This window comes from Dromaius novaehollandiae, chromosome 1 (genome assembly GCF_036370855.1).
Source record: "Dromaius novaehollandiae isolate bDroNov1 chromosome 1, bDroNov1.hap1, whole genome shotgun sequence".
Taxonomy (NCBI): domain Eukaryota; kingdom Metazoa; phylum Chordata; class Aves; order Casuariiformes; family Dromaiidae; genus Dromaius; species Dromaius novaehollandiae.
This window is the reverse complement of record NC_088098.1, coordinates 44,357,509-44,376,324: the sequence shown is the minus strand read 5'-3', so window position 1 is coordinate 44,376,324 and position 18,816 is coordinate 44,357,509. Positions and strand designations below refer to the sequence as shown.

At 35.0% G+C, this 18,816-nt stretch overlaps 1 protein-coding gene across 1 annotated transcript in view; it reads left to right on the top strand.

The window, feature by feature from the left end:
* C1H12orf50 (chromosome 1 C12orf50 homolog) overlaps window positions 1–18,816 on the top strand; it is a gene marked incomplete at its 5' end in the record, with an annotated part of 41,772 nt that overhangs the window by 5,494 nt on the left and 17,462 nt on the right. Inside the window, 9 exons of the mRNA XM_064509956.1 lie at window positions 1,728–1,889; window positions 3,513–3,590; window positions 3,676–3,789; window positions 5,410–5,520; window positions 6,587–6,694; window positions 8,497–8,604; window positions 8,826–9,026; window positions 11,806–11,897; window positions 14,755–14,848. Coding sequence (XP_064366026.1) covers window positions 1,728–1,889; window positions 3,513–3,590; window positions 3,676–3,789; window positions 5,410–5,520; window positions 6,587–6,694; window positions 8,497–8,604; window positions 8,826–9,026; window positions 11,806–11,897; window positions 14,755–14,817 — 1,037 coding nt within the window. The remainder of the gene's footprint in view (window positions 1–1,727; window positions 1,890–3,512; window positions 3,591–3,675; window positions 3,790–5,409; window positions 5,521–6,586; window positions 6,695–8,496; window positions 8,605–8,825; window positions 9,027–11,805; window positions 11,898–14,754; window positions 14,849–18,816) is intronic.

Below are 18,816 nucleotides of genomic sequence, written 5' to 3'. Positions count from 1 at the left end.
CAAGACATGTCAGAAATCAAGGAGAAGCGGGAATGAGGACAAGAGTTGGCATGACTTAAAATATATACGTGAACAAGAGGACTAAATTGTAGTTGTTCACTGGCTTTCTCTCCAAAGCTGTAGACTGGTGTCACAAAAAAGCCTGTAAAGATATCCACTAGGAAGCAAGCACCTTGTGTTCCTGAAATTTCCTCAGGAAAAGGTAGACTCTCCTACCTAGCTACGTTGAGCCTAATTAACTGTATAGGACCGAGGCAGGAGCTGAAGTACTATTTCTGTGAGAGTCCATACCCCTTTCAGTACAGTTCCTAATATAACATTGGCCCCTGCCAGCTAGCACTGCCGTAAACACCTCTTGGGCATGCTTTTGCATGTGGCGTGAGCCAGAGACAATATGTACTCAGTATATACTGTGGACGAAGGCACCCTATTTAAGAGCCGTGTCTTACCAGTTACACCCAGGACTAGAGAAAGGGACCAAACCATTTTTTATTTACTGAAATAGGTGCAACTTAAAAGTTCATGAACTCCACGGTAACATTGCAAATACGAAAATGGCATTTATTAATTTTAATACTGACAATTTGTCTTAAGATAGTTAAAGTTTGATTTGTCTTTGGCTATGCAAAACTAATAATACCTGATTCTGGATGGTGAGAAAGTCTCTGTCAGGCTAAAGAGTTATATATTGCCTTGCTTGTGATAATCTCACTATTGCAGATCTGATTTATTGTAAGGGGTTTAATGTGATATGTATGCACACATGCTGCTCATATGCAAACAAGAAATGCACAAGGATAACAACAATTGGAATAAAAGAAAATGCCCCTGCCTCTTGTTATTTTTGTGGAACTAGAAAAAATGTTCAACTGCAATATTTTTAATATAATATACAGAATGCCTATTGTTCATATTTGCACATTGCTCAACTCGAACAATAGAAATAAACTCACCATATGTCATCATTTTTATTTTCAATCAGTTTAATTTCCTGGTTCTCAGAAACTGCTATCCCAGTTCTGAAATGTTTTTGCTACTAACATTATAGGTGTATAGAGATTTCTAAGGAAAATCAGATCCTCTCTGATTTTTTTCTAATTTAATGTAGATTATTTTTATAAACTTCAGCTTCTTTCTCAAAATTTGTATTTTCTTTTTAGCAAAGAGAGTTGTGATTTAGAAAGTTTTGATAGAAAAAACAGTCTACAAGCTAAGAATGGGTAATCTAGTGCTTGGCACTGCTGTATTCTTCAAAACTGCCTATTATTAAACATGTTTAGAGTATTTTCCCAGGTGCGGTCATAGATTCCTAAATTCACTTGCTCACTTGAGCCCAGGAATTATTAATTGCATGTTTTCCTGTATTGTAATACATCTACAAAGGGATTGGAGGAAAGAAATTCATCTATCCACCAGCCTAGAAGAGATATCCAGCCTTTTTTAAATAGAATGGAATGACCAGAATACACCTCTTCTCTTAAGGCTTTATTCAGCGATGCACTGTCTTTCCATTCATGGGAGCTAGTACATGTCTTTTCATACTTTCTATTTTTGCAAGATTTACCTTTGCCAACCTCTGCAGAAGATTTTTCCCGAAAGGCACAATTTGACTATTTGCTGATTCTTTAAATATGATAATGATTTCAAAACTACACCTGCTGGAGTGAACCTACATTTGCTGTTCTAGTTCTTACTTAACAAAATAATTATCATGCTGTTTTCTGCAGATACCACATTGCAACAGGATGTCCAAGAAGGGACTCTACATCCAGCCTGTAGTCAAGAATCACTCAAAAATCAGGAGAATATTTTAAGACCAATTCACCCTCCATTGATTATAAACATTAACCACGAAGAGGATGAGGAGGACGATGAAGAGGAAGAGAATTGTAAACATGATATTTTTTTTCTTTTACAAGAGAGTAGAATGGACTTTTCCAACTCTTTTGCAATATAGTTTGCAACTGATTTGTTATAATAACCATTACATTTTTAGCAAAGAGTTGTTGCCAAGTATTTAGAAATAGTTTTTTACTAGTCCCTGAATTACTGAATCTAGTAGTCACTAAATGAGTATAACCCAAGATTTTCTAACTCCTGTAAAATGTCTAGCTTTATGTTTTAATTATGGTATAATTCACCATCCCCTTTTCATTAATTTGAGTATAAACTGAGATATACAATTCAGATGACCATCAAATATTTTGTTCAGAATTTCTCAAAATTGAGGGATGGTCTGAGCTATTAGCTCTCTGTTATTTAAGAAGACATTTTTATTATCTTCTTTTTCATGTCAAGATTCCCAGTAGTTTATAATATTTGTTGACTGAGGACATATTATGTGTTTTAACTCTAGCAAGTACTATATCAATTACTGCTAGAGAATATTTAGCAGGGATTTACAGTAGCAGATCAGGAACTGTTTCATTTTCGTGACAAACAGAAAGGTTTCTGGTCTGTACAGCTCCAAATATTTTCTGTACTTCAGGACTCTGAGGTTATGGGTTACTCATGCCATGAAATTACCAGATTAGAAGGTGCTTCTTATTTGGAAGACATGATTTTGAACAGGGATTAGGGCTGTACACACTCATCGCTGAAGGTGAAGTCAGAGATTTAAGGTTTGTTTGCAAAAAATAATTGTATCTGTTCAACTTGAATCATTTTTTCAACTGATTGAAAAATCATCTGGCTGAAATCCCTCTGTAGACAAAAGGCACTCTTAAATATAATGAAGAGAATCCATACAAAAGTCTTCACTAGTTTAACTGAATGTATTTTTAATCAAACCTATATTTAAACCTTTTAATTTTTCTCACTTAGGCAAGTCTTTTATGAATGATTAGAGATTCATAGGAATTGAATGGATTGTATATCCCTAGAGAACAAAAGTGAGAGAATTATGTGCTGGCATGTGTGCATTCTGCAAATTACTGTGCTGGTTCTCAGGCAGCCCCAAGCTGCCCTGCACCCCACAGCTCCTTGCCCTGCAGGTTGGCTAGCAGGGGCAGCGTGTTGTTAATGCTTCCTAAACTTTTTTCAGTGAGAGCAAGACATGTTAATTTAAACAAGGTAAAAAATAGGGCTTTGCTAATCCAAGTGACTTTTACTGAGACAGATAAGGAGCACTCACACAAGCAGCTCTGCCAGCAGACATTAGAGGATAGTAACTTTGGGCAGAGCTATTGTGACAAGTGCTCTCTGGGGATATGTTTAATCAGAAGATTTCCATTTGGGTGTAAAAGAACAATTGTTTTGAAAACGAGTACTGAAGATGATTTTGAATCATTTTGAATCAACAAACATTAGCTTTTTAATATGTGTTGTAACTGAAATTCCATTGCACTTGGAAATATCTAATATGTAAGGAATAGTTTTTCTGTCCAGAAGCAGAGGTTGCAGTGGGGAAGCAAATCATAATTGAAATGAAATTCAGTATGGTATTTGGTCATTAAGAAATGTTGAAGGTCTTTGTATAGGTATAATAATCTTTTTTAAAATATTTCCTACAGATGTTTCTTATTTGTCGGCTAAGACTGCCACAGACATTGAGGAGGAAAGAGCAATAAAGGAAATGTGCTATAAATCTGGTAAATATGAAATTAGTGACTCTTTCCTAAACAGCAATGTTGCCAATGTAGTAAACATTTTTTTTCCTTTTGGGGGTATGATTAGGAGAGTATTACAGGATTCAGTCTCTTCAGGAGCACCAATCAACAAAAATTGTGTCTTCAGTTCTGGAAGATGAACTACTACCCTTAGGAGCTGTCAAGAGAGATTTACAGAAAGGCAAGTACTTTTCATCTTTCTGGACAGTGTTTACCCCTTTTTAAATTACTGTTACAGGGAGAGACTATTAGATTACTCCTCCCTCCTCCTCTTTTTAGTTTAGTGAAAATAACAGATTACATGTAAAAAGCTGCATGAAAGTCCTTCATTAATTTTTCCCTGCATAAATACGGTCACACACGTGGTGACTCGCTGGTATTGATTGTAGGTGGAAAAAGTAGAAATAGTCTGACATTAGTCCTGTGTCTACTTTCCTGAGATCCATGACAGGTCTTTTGTATAATTTTTCTTTAAGATTAAGATTTACCTAGGCTAAAATTAACCATCCTGAAGTTGGCATCTAGTTTAAACTAGTCATATAGGCTCTCCTTGTTGTAAATTGAGATAGGTGCTCCTACAGGACTATTCATCGCATCATAAGATAGTCAAAGATAGATAAGGTGAATCACTTTCTCACAGGTGCACTGCTCTCTCTGACTATCTGTGGTGTCTAGATGACTATATTTAGCTATATTTGGAACTTTTAGATAACTAAATTTAGATTAAGTAAGTCCCCCTTTAAGTGTCTTATGAAATAAGGTTACATTTTCATTTGAATATTGGGCATTATCCAACATAGTTAAGGTCAGAGAAATACAAATTGATAAATATTTATCACCCATATTACTTTTTCCTTGATCTTCGACAAGGTGGCATGGCTGAAAAAGCTATATTTGTTAATTTAATATTTAATAATAAAATTTCTTTTTTTGAGAGGGGTTTATGGTTTTAGTATTCCAAGGCACTAGAGTAATTAGTAGGTGAGCCATTAAAAATTGCTGGAGGAAGAATGACCTGCTACTTTTAGATTAAAAAAAAAAAAAATCATTGTTTTACAGTAGTGGAAATTTCAGGGATAAAATCTTGATAAATCTGCATTATATAAAATAGATTTGAACAAGATGATGTGTTAATGAAAAACTGTAAAAGGAAAAATTCTCACTATCTGAAGTAATAATACAGGCATGGGAAGTCATGGGTTTTTTGACGGACAGCTTTTTCTAGCCTAAATTGTTTGATAGATTTAGTCAAAAAATGTTTTTCTTCTTATTATTTATTTCTACGTGTAAAATGTTTATGTTATCAGAATAGTTTTGATAAGATTTTCTGGCAAGTATTTAGAGATATTTAGACTATAGACAAGGAAATCAGTCTCATAAATATTTCTAACCTTTAGTACAGATGTTTTTGCATAGTTAGATATATTTTGAAAAAGAGATTTATCTCCCTAAACCATTTCTTCAGTTACATTCTTTAAGGTTTTAGGTGTTATAGGGACATGTGTGTTAGAAATACCATAAATTAGTTAAGGTGAGATTCATAATTATCATTCATGAGAATTGTCGTCTTTAGCATGTATACTGTGACATTTGCTAAAAAACAGAAAGGCTGCATGTCAGGTGCCTGAGTTACATTTGACAGTACCCAAATGGTAAGAGAAAAAAGAACATAAGAGGTTAGAGGAAATTTGCTCTAAACTAATTACTAACTCATAGAGACTGGTGGGAAGAAGAGAATGACACTGTCATTCACTGTGCTTCCACACAAGTGGCTAAAATGTTCCTTCTGCTGACTTTCCAGGTGACGGTAATACAATTCCTACAACATTTAATAATTCAAAAAGACAAGGAGCGACTTCAGTATCGTTAGAGGATAATACCAGAACTCATCTTAGAACATTTGAAAATGGAGGTAATGTACTTTAGCATATGCTTTTCATTACTGAATATCCTTTGGTAAATAAGGTAACTGAATGTGCATGCATTATGCACCGGTTTACATTTTGGTTGTTCTTTGTTCTTTATTTTCTATATACTGTTTCTCATACTGCACCATTAATTTTAACAAACACTGCTTATAATTCCACTTCTCTTAAGATTATAGTAAACAAAATATTTTCTCTTTATTGATTACAGTTACTTTTTCCCCTTGATTTCGGAAGAGAAATGGCTCTGTGAAGTTATAAAAAAGCAAGTGCAGAAATGCCTACAAGTTTATATGTTTTCCAAAACTGTTATGTTTAAGACACTATTCCTGGTTAAGATGAACAGGCTTTGTATTTTTCAGTAGTCATACAGAGAAATATTAAAGCTCCAGTGCTGCATCTTATACTGTGGGAGCTGATCCCTCTGCACAAATACAGTTGACATTAATGAAGACACAGCATTTTGCCTCATTGACTTGAGTATAGAATCATGTCATTAAGGATGAAGAATGCCTTATATATGCCATGAATTTGTTTACCTAACAGTATTTACTCTGATTTCTTTGTAAATATTTATGAGTAGCAAAAATAAGAATTATTGCTGTATTTTTTTTCTTATTCTATACAAAATAATGCAGTACCATGCTAAATATGCTTTGTCTAGCTTTGAGTAAACTGGTATGCCTCTTCCAGCTCCAGAACTGTATTGCACAGTACAAATGTGTCTTACATACTACCTCTTTCCCTGTGACCTGTATGTACAATACGTATCTTTCTTTTAGGTATTCTTTAATGCAGTTAACAAAAAGCAATTCTATAATTAAATCTCTATTTATACCCATTCAAATTAAAAGCTTTTTCAATAGACCGTTATCAGAATTTTTACTGGCTTTATTATATCAGTTATTTGGTTTCATTATATTTTTTACATTTTTCATTCATTTTAGTGAAAATGCAGTGTAATTATAAAAATAACACACTTTGCATTGTTTACATTTAAATTTTCAGTGCACTCTTCTGTATAAATAATTTTGTGATACTTATTTTCTATAGGAGGTGATTGTTTTGCGGCACTGAGAAACGTATTTGTTGAAGGAAAGGGAAGTGAGGCATTAACTGGGGGAAGAGAACCAATTATATCAAAATATTCAAATGTGAAAGGTATTTAATTATCATATATTTTTAGATGAGATTTTTTTTTTTCTTCTTCTGCAAGTGGACTGGACATTATATACTTTGCATAACCAGTCTGAAGTGAAGCCTTCCATTAATGCTATGATTTCTTTCACTGAATTACAACAGCAATTGTTGTATGTTATGGGCTAGTTCTGCTCCCTCTGATCAGTTCATATCTTCTGTTAAATTCAGTGTGAGTATGAACAGTCCCTGAGTTAGCAAAATATTTCTGAAGCCCACATTTGATCATGTGAAGTGCTGTGCACTTTCAACTTCCATAAAGTAAAGGAGATTCGTAGGTAGGTGGTATCTCACAGAAAATGAGCCTTAATGGAACCAATAAAAGTAAGATCTAGGAAAGAACATAACAGTTTATATAATGCACTGAAAAACTACTTAGATATAACAAAGTAAAATGTCTACACTTAAATATCTTGATGGATTGAGTCCACCCGTTCCACAGAGGGATCATAGAATATATTGGAAAGAGGATAAAATGTATCTAACTGATTATTGTAGATAAATTATTACTTGATGATGCAATTAATATTCTTACAATTTTAGCCTCATCATTTGTACTCTGTTGTTATATTAGCTAACTGCCGAAGTTCAGGATGTATCTAGATGCTATAGTCGGAGTAAATCTTAGTTCATCTGGAAGGTGTCCTTCAGAGTGCATTGGTCTCCATAGGCCCAAGCGTACATGTTCCCCAGGTCTGCATGCTGCCTATGCAGTGTAGTGACAGGATGGGTCTACACAGGTAGTCCATGGGCAACACTTAGAGCAGAGGACAGTGGATCAGAGAACTGTGTTTACAGTCACTCTTGAGACATTCTGACATCATACAGGTATGCCCTTAGTCACTATGTGTGTTGACCTCAGAGTTAAAAGCTAGTTTAGAAATGTCCTGTCTTTAGTCATTCATTTGTATTTCTACAGTGCTGTTTGTCACCATGTCACCGATACCAGTTCAGCTGTTACAGCTGTGTGTGGGCCCATGCTGTAAACTGAATAGCTGGAGTTGCTGAGGGTTAAAATCAGCCTTTTGTAAATCTAAGTTATCTTTTTATCCTACATTGTTTTAATAGTTCAGTTTACAGTACAACAAATAGCTGAACTGATATAATTGAGGGAGAGACAAAGCATATCTCACTTGCAAGGGATCAAAAATAAGCACCAGAAGACAGGAACAAACTAAGGGTTTTTTATTGCTAACCTGAAAGTATCCTGTAACTACACACAGTTCAAGCTCAGAAGTTGCCACCAGTGTTTTGGACTCGGTTTGCATTGGGTTCTGATTTAAATGTTACACTTGGACTTTGGAAGAGGATTTGTTTTCTGTGACATGCATATAAATTGCATGCAGCTTTTGACTCACAGTTGTTATAACTCTGTGGATTAAAGCATATGTCTGTAGTTTTAAACTATAATCCCTAAAAACAGTATTAATGAAGATTTTCTTATTCGTAATGAGAAACATTCTGAGCTGATCAAAGTAATTGCATTAGTTCAAAGTATTGTTGTTATCTGTGTTTTTAGCCAAGTTTTGAGTTTGCTCTCAAGATTTTGAGACTATGAACTCTGCTAGAGGAAATGTAGCAACTTTCTGATGTCCTGTTTGGGAATGATACTTTTAGAATAATTAACATATAAAAGAATATTCTCTACTTAAGAAGACCTGTGCATGAAATGGGAGAATAGCTTTTCAAAACACTCTAGCATTTTTGATAAGCAAATTTTGTGTGCTTTTTGAAAAAAGTAAATCTGTGTTATTTTAATCCTTTAGCAACAAACCTCACTGAACTGGTAAAAAACCATCATTTTAAAGGAGTAAAGAAAAAGATATGGATTTCTGAGGATACAAGAAACTCACCTAACACAGTAACAGGCAAAGGTATTTTGAGAAAGCAGTTGGGTTATTCATTTTCATTTACTAAACTATTAGATGATGTAGTAATACCTAGTTAATTTCTGTTCTTAGTATCAAATATGGGCAATCTGCTATCCATAAAGAACATTTCTTTTTATCTTGCCTTCCAGTCTATTGTGATTTGTCAAATTTTGAGTAATATCACAAGATTTTTATATAATGTAAGCTTTATTTTTTATTTATAGCAGTGCACACTTCAAACCCCCAAATTAAAGCAAATTATCAAAGTAATGAGCAAAGTAAGGATGAGAATGCTTCTTATATTTCTTCTGTGAGAGCAACTGGAAGAAGGACTTTCTTGAATTCTTCAGAATCTGGAAGATCAGCGTATGTGTTCTACCGTAATGTCGCAGTCAGCCAAGAACCAAAGCTTAGTGGATCTGTGGGTGAGTTCCAGGTCACACAGGATTCTTAAAATGCCTCAAATATACTCGCTCTATAGCACTGCTTTCAGTTTTGTCACTGCAACTTCATGACTAAATATGGGCAAGAATAAATTTGATCCAGCTTAATTTTCATAAGCAGGTTGCTGTCACATCCATAGACAGAAATGTGAATAATTTTTTGTACTTGGTAAAGGTTACATAGAACAGAATATTCATGAACAGTAATTTAGCCACCTTCGTAGCAGGAATCCATTTCTATGCCTAGTGCACTTTGCTGCCCAGCAAAAAGGGATGAATACATTGACTGATATGCTGATGTTCACTAACATATCCCCAGATTTTACAGTTAGTAGGAATCTTGACTACTCCCAAAAGAGAAGAGTATGTTGCTTGTGAAAGCACACACAAATATTTAAAAGCTGTGTGAATTATCTGTTAAAATTTTATAGGCTCTTTTGTAGGAAAAACATTGCTGTTCTACTGGAATTTTTCATTTGAGTCCAAATCTGGCCCAGAGACTTAAATTTTTGTCATTTCTTGTGACACTTTCTAGAAGTTTCATAACGACAGCACTGAAGAAGGTATGACTGGGTATCTCTCTGTCTGTCTGTCTCTCTCTCTCTCTCTCCCGCCCTTTCCCTCTCCACCTCCTTCCCTTCCTCCCTTTCTCCCTCCTTTGCTGTGTGTTTCTTCATCTCATCTGTTCAGAGACTTAATGTGAATATAATCGCATGTTGAATACACTGGAATTTACTGTAAAATTATATTTTTTCATGTTAAATTTTTAAATAGGCCAGATGAAGAGTGTAATTGAAAAGCATCTTTTCAATGATTTAACCTTCTGAAGTATTTAAGAAACCTTATAGTAGTCGATCTGTTCTACTCTAAATATTGATAGCAATAGTACTAGAAGTAATTTGCAGTAGAATCTTGGTTTTGTTTCAAGAAACATTTCTTGTTCAACTTTCGTCCTACCAGCAGGGTTGTGTGCTATTTTTCCCCATCCAGTATTTCACTGGAGTTTTGTTAGAACTTTTTTCTTCTTGAATAAACAAAGGCTTGAAATTTATTCAAACTTCTGTTATCAGTTTAAATGTTCTGTAAATTTTTGTGACTGTTGGCTGGTTGCCTCATTGTATTTCTGTTGGACAGAGGACTGAATTCATTCTTCCTGCCATTCTTTCAGGATAACATTTTCCTTTGCTTTTTTCCATCTTTGAAATACTCTCTTCTTGATAGCACCTTCTATGTCAGGAATTTGACAAAAAGCTTTCAGGTAGGACTCTGAGTCTTGTATCTTTCTTTTTGGTAGTCTGTTTCAGATGCAGCTTTGGTTTTACAGCTTTCAGTTTATTTTTTACTTGCTAATACAGCTTCACACAATGTAGTATCATAATCTGGCTTTTATTTGCCTTTTTAATTCCAGTCTCCATGGTAACTTTGGATAATTAAGTGTTTTTTCTCATCTATCATTCCAGCCACAAATTCAGCAGTAACTAATTTAAATAGTTGTAAGCGGAGAAAGTGATTCATCTTGCCGGTTTTATATACCTATGTTAAGCTGGGTTGACTCTCTACCTTGAAGTGCCCTTCTGTCTTCACTTCCAATAAAAGGAACCTACTCTAGACCACGTATCTCTTGTTTCAAGATGAATACAGTTGGGTGAAATGCATCTCAACATCACTGCTTCGTCTCAAGGACTAATCTGTAGAAGTGCTGATCACTTATTGCTGCAACCCATATCAAGGGAGTTTATGCTTTGAACATACAGAGTGCTAATTTAATGCTAGTTACTCAGCAAAACTGAGTCTAAGTCATCGAGAATTAGCAACCAAACTCAGTGGATATTTTTCCTCTCTGCTCACCAAGTTACATTTCAGTATTAGTGGGGATAACACTACCTTCACTTCACAAGAGTGACTTGAATACTGTTCATGTTTATGAAGCTCTCAGATGCCATATGACTCTCCTGCAAAATCCTTCTGCAAAAAGAACATTCTTAATACAAAGAATACACCTTATCAAATTTCCACGTTAAAAAAGGATAAAGCATTTAAAAGAAATGGTGACCAGAATTTTTGTTGTAAGAACAAACAATACAGTTTTTGCTACCTTTCTTTTCAGCAGTAGCTGAGCCATTTGGTCTGAAATTCTCCAACCCAAAATTCGGCTTGACGCAAACAGAAGATTTTTAGACCAAAATTGAAAATCATGGTAATTAAGTGTTGCATATGCACTAAAAGTTTGAGAATTATTATTATTAATTGGAATTAATGGAATTAATCTGGAACTAACAGAAAATAATATTAATAACATCAGTTATGTACCAAATTTTACACAATATGATTAGTCATTAAGGAGCATACTCTGTTGCAAAAGCAACCGTTTCTGTATAGTGTAGCACAAGAACTCACAAGCGGCAATAAAAGAGGAGCATGGATTATAGGTTTGTTTAACCTAAAAGCAATTGATGCACTTAGGAAGGTTTTCAACAAAAGAACAGTTATTTTATCAAACCAGCAGTGTCCTTGGAAGAATCCCCTCACTTGGAAGATCCTATAAGCCTCATGAAAATGCCGCATGATTACAAATTATTTTTCACATACTAGAAAATAAGTCTGTATTTAATAATAGCTTATATTTCAGAAATGATGCATTATTCACTTGATGCATCAATGGATAATTCAGTTTGTTACTTTTAATTCATATATCAGGTTAAGAAGCTCTTTCCTGAAATTTTAGCTGAAAATAAAAAACAATGCGTATGTTTCTCTATAGACAGAAATACTTCAGGACCTTATAATGCACCAACTTGGAGGAAAAGAAACCCACGTGCAAAAACATTCTTTAAGCTGAAGACAACCATTCAGGTAACTTTTATAGAAGTATTTGCAATTCAGTCATCTTACTAAAGATGATATGTCTCTCCCCACTTAAAAAATGTGAAATTGCTTTTAAAACCTCTGTAACCAGAGACTGCAAGATTTTAAGTGATGCTGAGTAGTCTGAAAGAATTGTTAATAGTTTCATTTGTAGACATAATTTTACCTATATAACTAACCCATGATTTTTGATTTTTTTACAAAATTACTCATATGAAAGCAAAGTATCTACTGACCTTTTAAGTGAGGAGCTATATAAAGTATTTTTTCACTTGTAGCACTGGACAAAGCAGCTTGGTTACAATCTGTCTGGCTAGGACAGGTAGAAATCTTTTTTCCTCTTCATTTGCTTGGTCAGTATCTGCAGTATCTGCAGTAGCTGAAAGATAATCAGCCTAGGCTCAGACTCTTAAGAAGACTTAGGCTACCAAAATGTTTAGAAGATACCCTAAGAATCATTAATACATTTTACACCTGTCTTGGAAGCAGAGATTAGAATCTATATCTCCCTTTTCTCAGATGACTGAATGGCCAAATATCTCTGTGACATTTCTGTCTTATCTCCCATCTCTCTCCTCCACTGACGTAATATGGACTTTACTCTGCAGTTGTACAGTTCAAAAGGTGGAAGAGAAGAGCAGCCTCTCAGTTCTTGCAAGCTTAGCCTTTTAGCTTGCTATGAAAGTGCTTCCTTGAAAGTGAGAAGAGAGAAGTTTGAACCCTGTTAAACACTGCCTTTTCCTGGGTGAATCCTTTCACTGTTACAGTCAGTAACACTTTTCCTGAGTAGCCTCTCTGGTCTTTGAAAGGATACATGGCTGCTTTTAGGGGATGAGTCAGAAAAGTGCAACTTTGTGATCTTGCATTTCAGTGCCCTCCCAGTGGCCCCATTTTCTGAATTCCTGTGAGTTGACCCAGGGAGCTCTGTGCTAAGCATTTAGGCCATTTTGGTCTCACTCTGAGATGCAGAATTCTCTAGAGGTACTATATAGATCCAAATCATCTAAAGCCACCTTCTGTAATCTATCACTAGGATTGCTGCCATATCTGAGTTCTTTATACAACTACCATATGATTCTCAAATATCTGATTGGGAAGGTTTCTGAGAAAAAATACCTTCACGGAACATTTTGAAGATGGGTGAATTACATTAGGACAAAATATTCATATCTCTATTATTTTGACAAATGTTGAAGATTTAATTCTTTAAATGTATCTGAAAGTGCATATAGTTTTACTATAATAAATTATGCAAAAAATATTTGGTGTATTTATTTTGACAACAGAGCCAAGAAGAAATGGAAACAAATAAAAAGGGAGAGAAATTTGCAGACAGGAGAAAGAAATGAAGCCAGTGCATCAATTTACAAGAAAAATGCAAATTAAAAGAAGGAGATTATCAAGTACTTCCCAAGTGGAGATCAAAAGATGATAAAATTGCCATTTCTCAAAGTAAAATGCAGGAAGTACACTGTAACATTTCAAAATTGATAAAAATGCAAATTAAAAAGTGTGTTCTGCTTATGTACATAAAAAGGTCTTCAGTCTGTTCACTAGGTTTAATCTCTTGTGAAAATTTGACTGCTGAAGTCATTTTTGATAGACTATGGCTGTACACTCCAAGACTGATAGTAAAACATGTCCATGCAGGAGAAAAAATCCTTAAATTTAGTCTGCCCCCTTTTTAGTTGTCCAAATGCTTTAAAGCATAATTATGAATATGCATAAACACTGTTAGAGATATATCTCTCTATACACTTCTGGCAGTTTCAGAGGACTTTGAATGTAAACGGCAACACTAATGCATTCTAGAAGGTGGCCATTTTTATGTGAAAGCCAGATTCTTAGATGGTATAATATAACATTTGACCATATGTTTGGGGACTCACTCTGAGTTTGATCTTGAGATTTTGCCGTTTTATTAGATTAACAGAATTGTGTTATGAATTAAATGAACTTCACAACAAAACAAGGATTAACTGAAATATGTTTTTACATACATTTTAAACTAACATATAAGAGACTGGGCAAAGGCAAAGAGAAAGGTTGACAAGAAGGATACTTACAATATGGTGTTGCTTTCTGAAGAAACTAACCATATCGATGCTTTTAAAGTTAGCAGTGATAACCTACTACTATTTCCCTAGGAAGGATGGTTGTTCTTAAATCTTTTTCTCATTTTCTTAATCTGTTTTTGTGTTCTGTGGGACAGACCAAGGTGGTTTGTTTCTTGTAATTGGAAAGAATGGGTTTTGATCAACTTCATTCAAGTATTGGCTCATTTTATGAAACAGGAGACAGCAATGTGGAGCAATATAAAGATGTCCACACCATACAGCAGGTGTGAGCAGGACCTGAAGCCCAAAGGAGGAACTTTAAGGAGATAAACAGAATAATGGAAGTAGAGAAAATACCTAGTTTACAAATGGCAAACGTGCCCATAAAAATTAATTAATTAATTAATTAATCAAGTAACAAATGCACTCAGAAATTCAAAATAACTTTTTGGAATTGACTAGAAAGCTGATTAAAATAAAACACTATAGAAACAAATTATAAAGAAAATGACAAAGCAACAATTTTGATTAAAATAGTATACACTGTATTGCCAGCATAGTTGCAAAATTGCAGACCATGTAGCAGAAAGAAACCTGTTTCAAGCATCCTCTCCTGAAGAAGAGAAAGGGGGCCCAGGCAAATGGATTTTGTATCACTAGATACCGGTCAATAGCCAGTGTGTGTACCTAATGCTAAACTGTTACATATTTGTGAATTTAAATCTTTGGCTTAGACTTCTTTTTTTCCTCTCCATTCTGGCATTTACTTGACCTTTGGTCATTCTTAGAATATAACCAGTTTTGGAGGAGAGCCCTTTAAGACTTCCAGACTTCCTCCTGGAACAGTGTGATTCAGCAGCTTTCCCAGAGGCATCTGTAGCTGTGAGTATAAAACCATTTTGCTTCGCTGTAGCATTTGTGCTTGTGACTGCCTAGTACATGAGGTTGGATCAGATGACCTTTTAATTTGAAGTGAAATTATTCTGTGATTTTGTGAGAAATACAGTCATACATTTCTGTGTCCTACCTTACCCAGATGATCTTGCAAAAACATTGGGCTGTGATTAATGCCATAATTGTTATAACCATGTATGCAGTTGGGCATCACCTTCCCTAACTGAAAAAGAATAGAAAAATCTGGAGTATCTGTTTCAGCTGAGAGGTGGAAAATGTAAAAAACCGACAGAAACATCTCTGAAAATTGATGATTAAGTGTATTGAAAATGTTTCCCTCTCTCTAATTAGACATTGTAACTTCACATTGTAGGACATAATGCCCTGCAGCAACATTTTATATCTCGTCTGCCTGAGACACTTTAAGATCTTAATTCAGAGGGATAGTTTGCCATTTCTTTTCAACATCTTGAAAAATGCTTTTACTCTCATTTTTTCACAGAAAATTTAAATTCTACATTTACTATTTGTTCAGTGTCTCCATAATTTAGAGTATCAAATTCAACAAGACCATAACTTGAGCAGTGTTAAATATTATTATGCTAGTCTGTTTTTTTGCATTCACTTTAAAAGGATTTAAATATTTATTTTTTGCAATCTCACATTTTGGTTTTTCATCTGAAAAATTCTGTTTTAAGTAACAGTGTAAAATTCTCACTGTGCCTTAGCAGTTGTAGTTCAGAGTATGGTTGATACTCTCTGTTCGTTCAGGTATTAGCCTGTCTGTTCTGGTTATCAATGGACTGTACAAAAGAGTGGAAGTGTAAGATATTATTATAATACTAACAGCCTGTTAACCAGGAATCTGGTAAAATTAGTAGAAAGAACAGATGGACATAAAATTTGGATGTGGATGAATGTTCCAGCATCAGATATTGACAGAGAAGGTGGTGCTATAGTTTTAAACTTCCCTATCTAATCCATATTTGATCATATATGTCTAGAGCATTGGATAGTTTGAAATAAAGTATTGTCATGGCATACATAGTCTGGATTTGAAGTTGTGAAAAATGAACATCCAATCTTTATATTTATTAACAGTGAACTAGAGATAAGCTGAATTATTTTATATATTTCCCATTCAAATATATGTGGTGAAACTTGAGAAATCATTATGAAATCTAAAACATATATAGTCCATTTGTTCTTTTCCCCTTATTGGCTTTAAACCAATAGAGTTCTGTTAATCTGTGAATTTATTACAGTTTTGAACTAATATGAAAAGGAAATGAGTCTTGGCACTGTTTTCCTTTACTAGATATGGAAACAGTTAATGATCAGAGGTTGAAAAGTTAAGGAAGTCTAGTGTGAGGCACTTGGAACAAAAACTGTGCTCTACTGTATGGTATTGTTACAATACTTTTTTTAAACTAGTGTTTATACATAAGTTTGCAATAAATGTATATAATAATACAATGTGTATTGAATTTTAGCTGCTTTTTTTTCCCTTGCTTAAAACAGGACTGGAATTACTTTAATTAAAATAAATTCTACAGAGCTTTGACTACAGTGAACTGAAAAGAAGTTTGCTTTTCTGTGAACTCATATTTCAGGGTTATTCTCTGAAAATTCTGCACCTGAAGTCAACAGAACATCTTCCTTCCCCCTTTCTCCCCTGTCCCACCAAAAACCAAAGCCAAAATAGTTTTCTGCCATGTCAACATGCCAAAAAGGCCCAGCAAAGGATCTGGCTAAGTGTCGGGTTTGGCTTGAGGGAAGGAGGAATAAAGGCAGGAGGAGAAGGACATGTCCATGAGGGCAATAGGCAGATGAGCCCAGATCGTTGTGGATCCACAGTCTCGTTACATTCTGTCTCCCCCTTCCACTGGAGTTTCCTGTGTCTAGAATTACTATCCTATAACAAAAGGTAAACCTAAATAGGGAAGTCACAAATACTGTTCTTCAAGTCGTCACATTTTCAACATAGGAAGTCACAGATACTAACAAATACCTCACTGTTATATGATAAATACAGGGCCAGATGTAATATTAATATTTCCTGTGAGTCAAGTATTCTTGACTGACATGAGAGGAATGGAAACTGATCAAGTACTCTGTGTGATCAAGTCCATATCTAAGATTTGCCTTCGCAGCTTTAGACACACTGAGACTCACTAAAATAATAAAAATGGGTGTTTTCCAAATCACAAAAGCATCTCCTATTATATCACTTACTACTGTTCTAGCTGGTTGTCTTTAGGACCCCAGTAAGGACTTCAAAAGAAACTGAGGGTATTCTGGATTTCACACAGTGAGGCTAAGTATTGGGTTGCTACATTTTCATATGCCAGCTGCATGTCAGATCCCCTACAGTGGTTTAAAAGTAATAGTACTTGAAAGTAAGTCCTTAAATAACCAACCAAAGATCAGAGGCAGAGGGCTATTGAAAAAGCGTGAAGCTTGTCCTTGTATTACCCATGCATATACATTATCTGCTGCTGAATTGAAAGGCCTAGGGGAAAGAAATGATTTATTGCTTTCACCTTATACATGTGAAAATATGCTAATGTTTTTCCAGATGATATCTCTGAAACCCACATCACACATGTAATACAGGTGAAGCATATTAGATGGTAAACAGATGAACAGTGGTACCACCTGTATTTTATTAAAAGTCTGCAAAGCTCTCAGCCTGAGATGCTGCATTCCTGAACAAACCTATATGGCTGAATTAAAACCAATAACTCCTGGGATCTACACAGCGCTGAAATTTTAAATAAGCTGTTTAATTAATATGTCAAAGTCTGTCTCAAGTGGACATGCCAAGGAGAAAAAAAAATCTTTTTTTTAAAATAGAACACAATTTCCCTGGAAATCTCTGCTTAAAAAGAAGGGTTTTTACAATTTGCTCCCAATGGAGACATTTGTTGATAGAAGTTCTCTTGTACAGCAAGCAAGATGTTGTTTAAAAGAAAAGTAAATAAATTTGTGTCGGTAAATTATTTAAGCAGTGCTACAGTCACTAGGGGTCAGTACAGTCACAGGAATAGACTCAAACTGCTAGCATGGCTGAACGGACCTTCATTATAGGGAGCTAAAACCTCTTTGCCGCATTCTGGAACGACTTTAAATGAACGGAAAAGGGCCAATAGGCTTGTTATGCTTCCTAATGGCCAATTCAGGAACAGGCACAACAACCTAGATTCAAAAATTACTTAATAGTTAATTTTTTCTTTTAAAACAAAGCGATGGGGTAACCTTATTCCCCCCTAATCCCACACGCTTCCCAAAAGGCATTCTGTTACTTTTCAAACTAGGCAACCCTCACCACAGCTTCTTCTCAGGGGTATAGTCTGAGGCAAACTGCCTTTAACCTTCCTAATCTGGAAACCTTTTAGATCTTTGTGCAGGACATCGAACATTGATTCCCAGTATTTATATAAACTTATTCTGTCTTTAAGTGATATATACCCTCTATTGGGCATCTGAGGGCTTATAAAGAGTGTCTATCAGCAAAAACTCTGTTTCCTATCAGCGAAAACTAAGTATTTAAACTCATCTTAATTGGCAAGTAACATGGCTTGGTTTGAATGTCAGTAACATTCATTGTAATTCAGATTTTAACTTTGACTAGGTAACAGTAGAGGAACAAAATGTATTCATGGATATAGGAAAAGTTGGAGAAGAGGAAAGAAACTGTTTTACTTTCAACAACTGCCTCAAAAATTTTCTTCAGCACACTTCTGAAACCCTGTAATACTGCATGGTCACCCACCTTCACTCTACACCTCAGCATCCAAAACCCTCTGCTGATCCATCCCAGATTTTCTGCTTTTCCCCAGTGCTCCTGGAAGTCTTAATGACCTCTGAGTATCCCAAATGTGGCAAACAAGCCCTACTGATCTTTTATAGTGCTCCTTCTTTACCTCATCCTGAACACTGAGTTTGCACCAGTA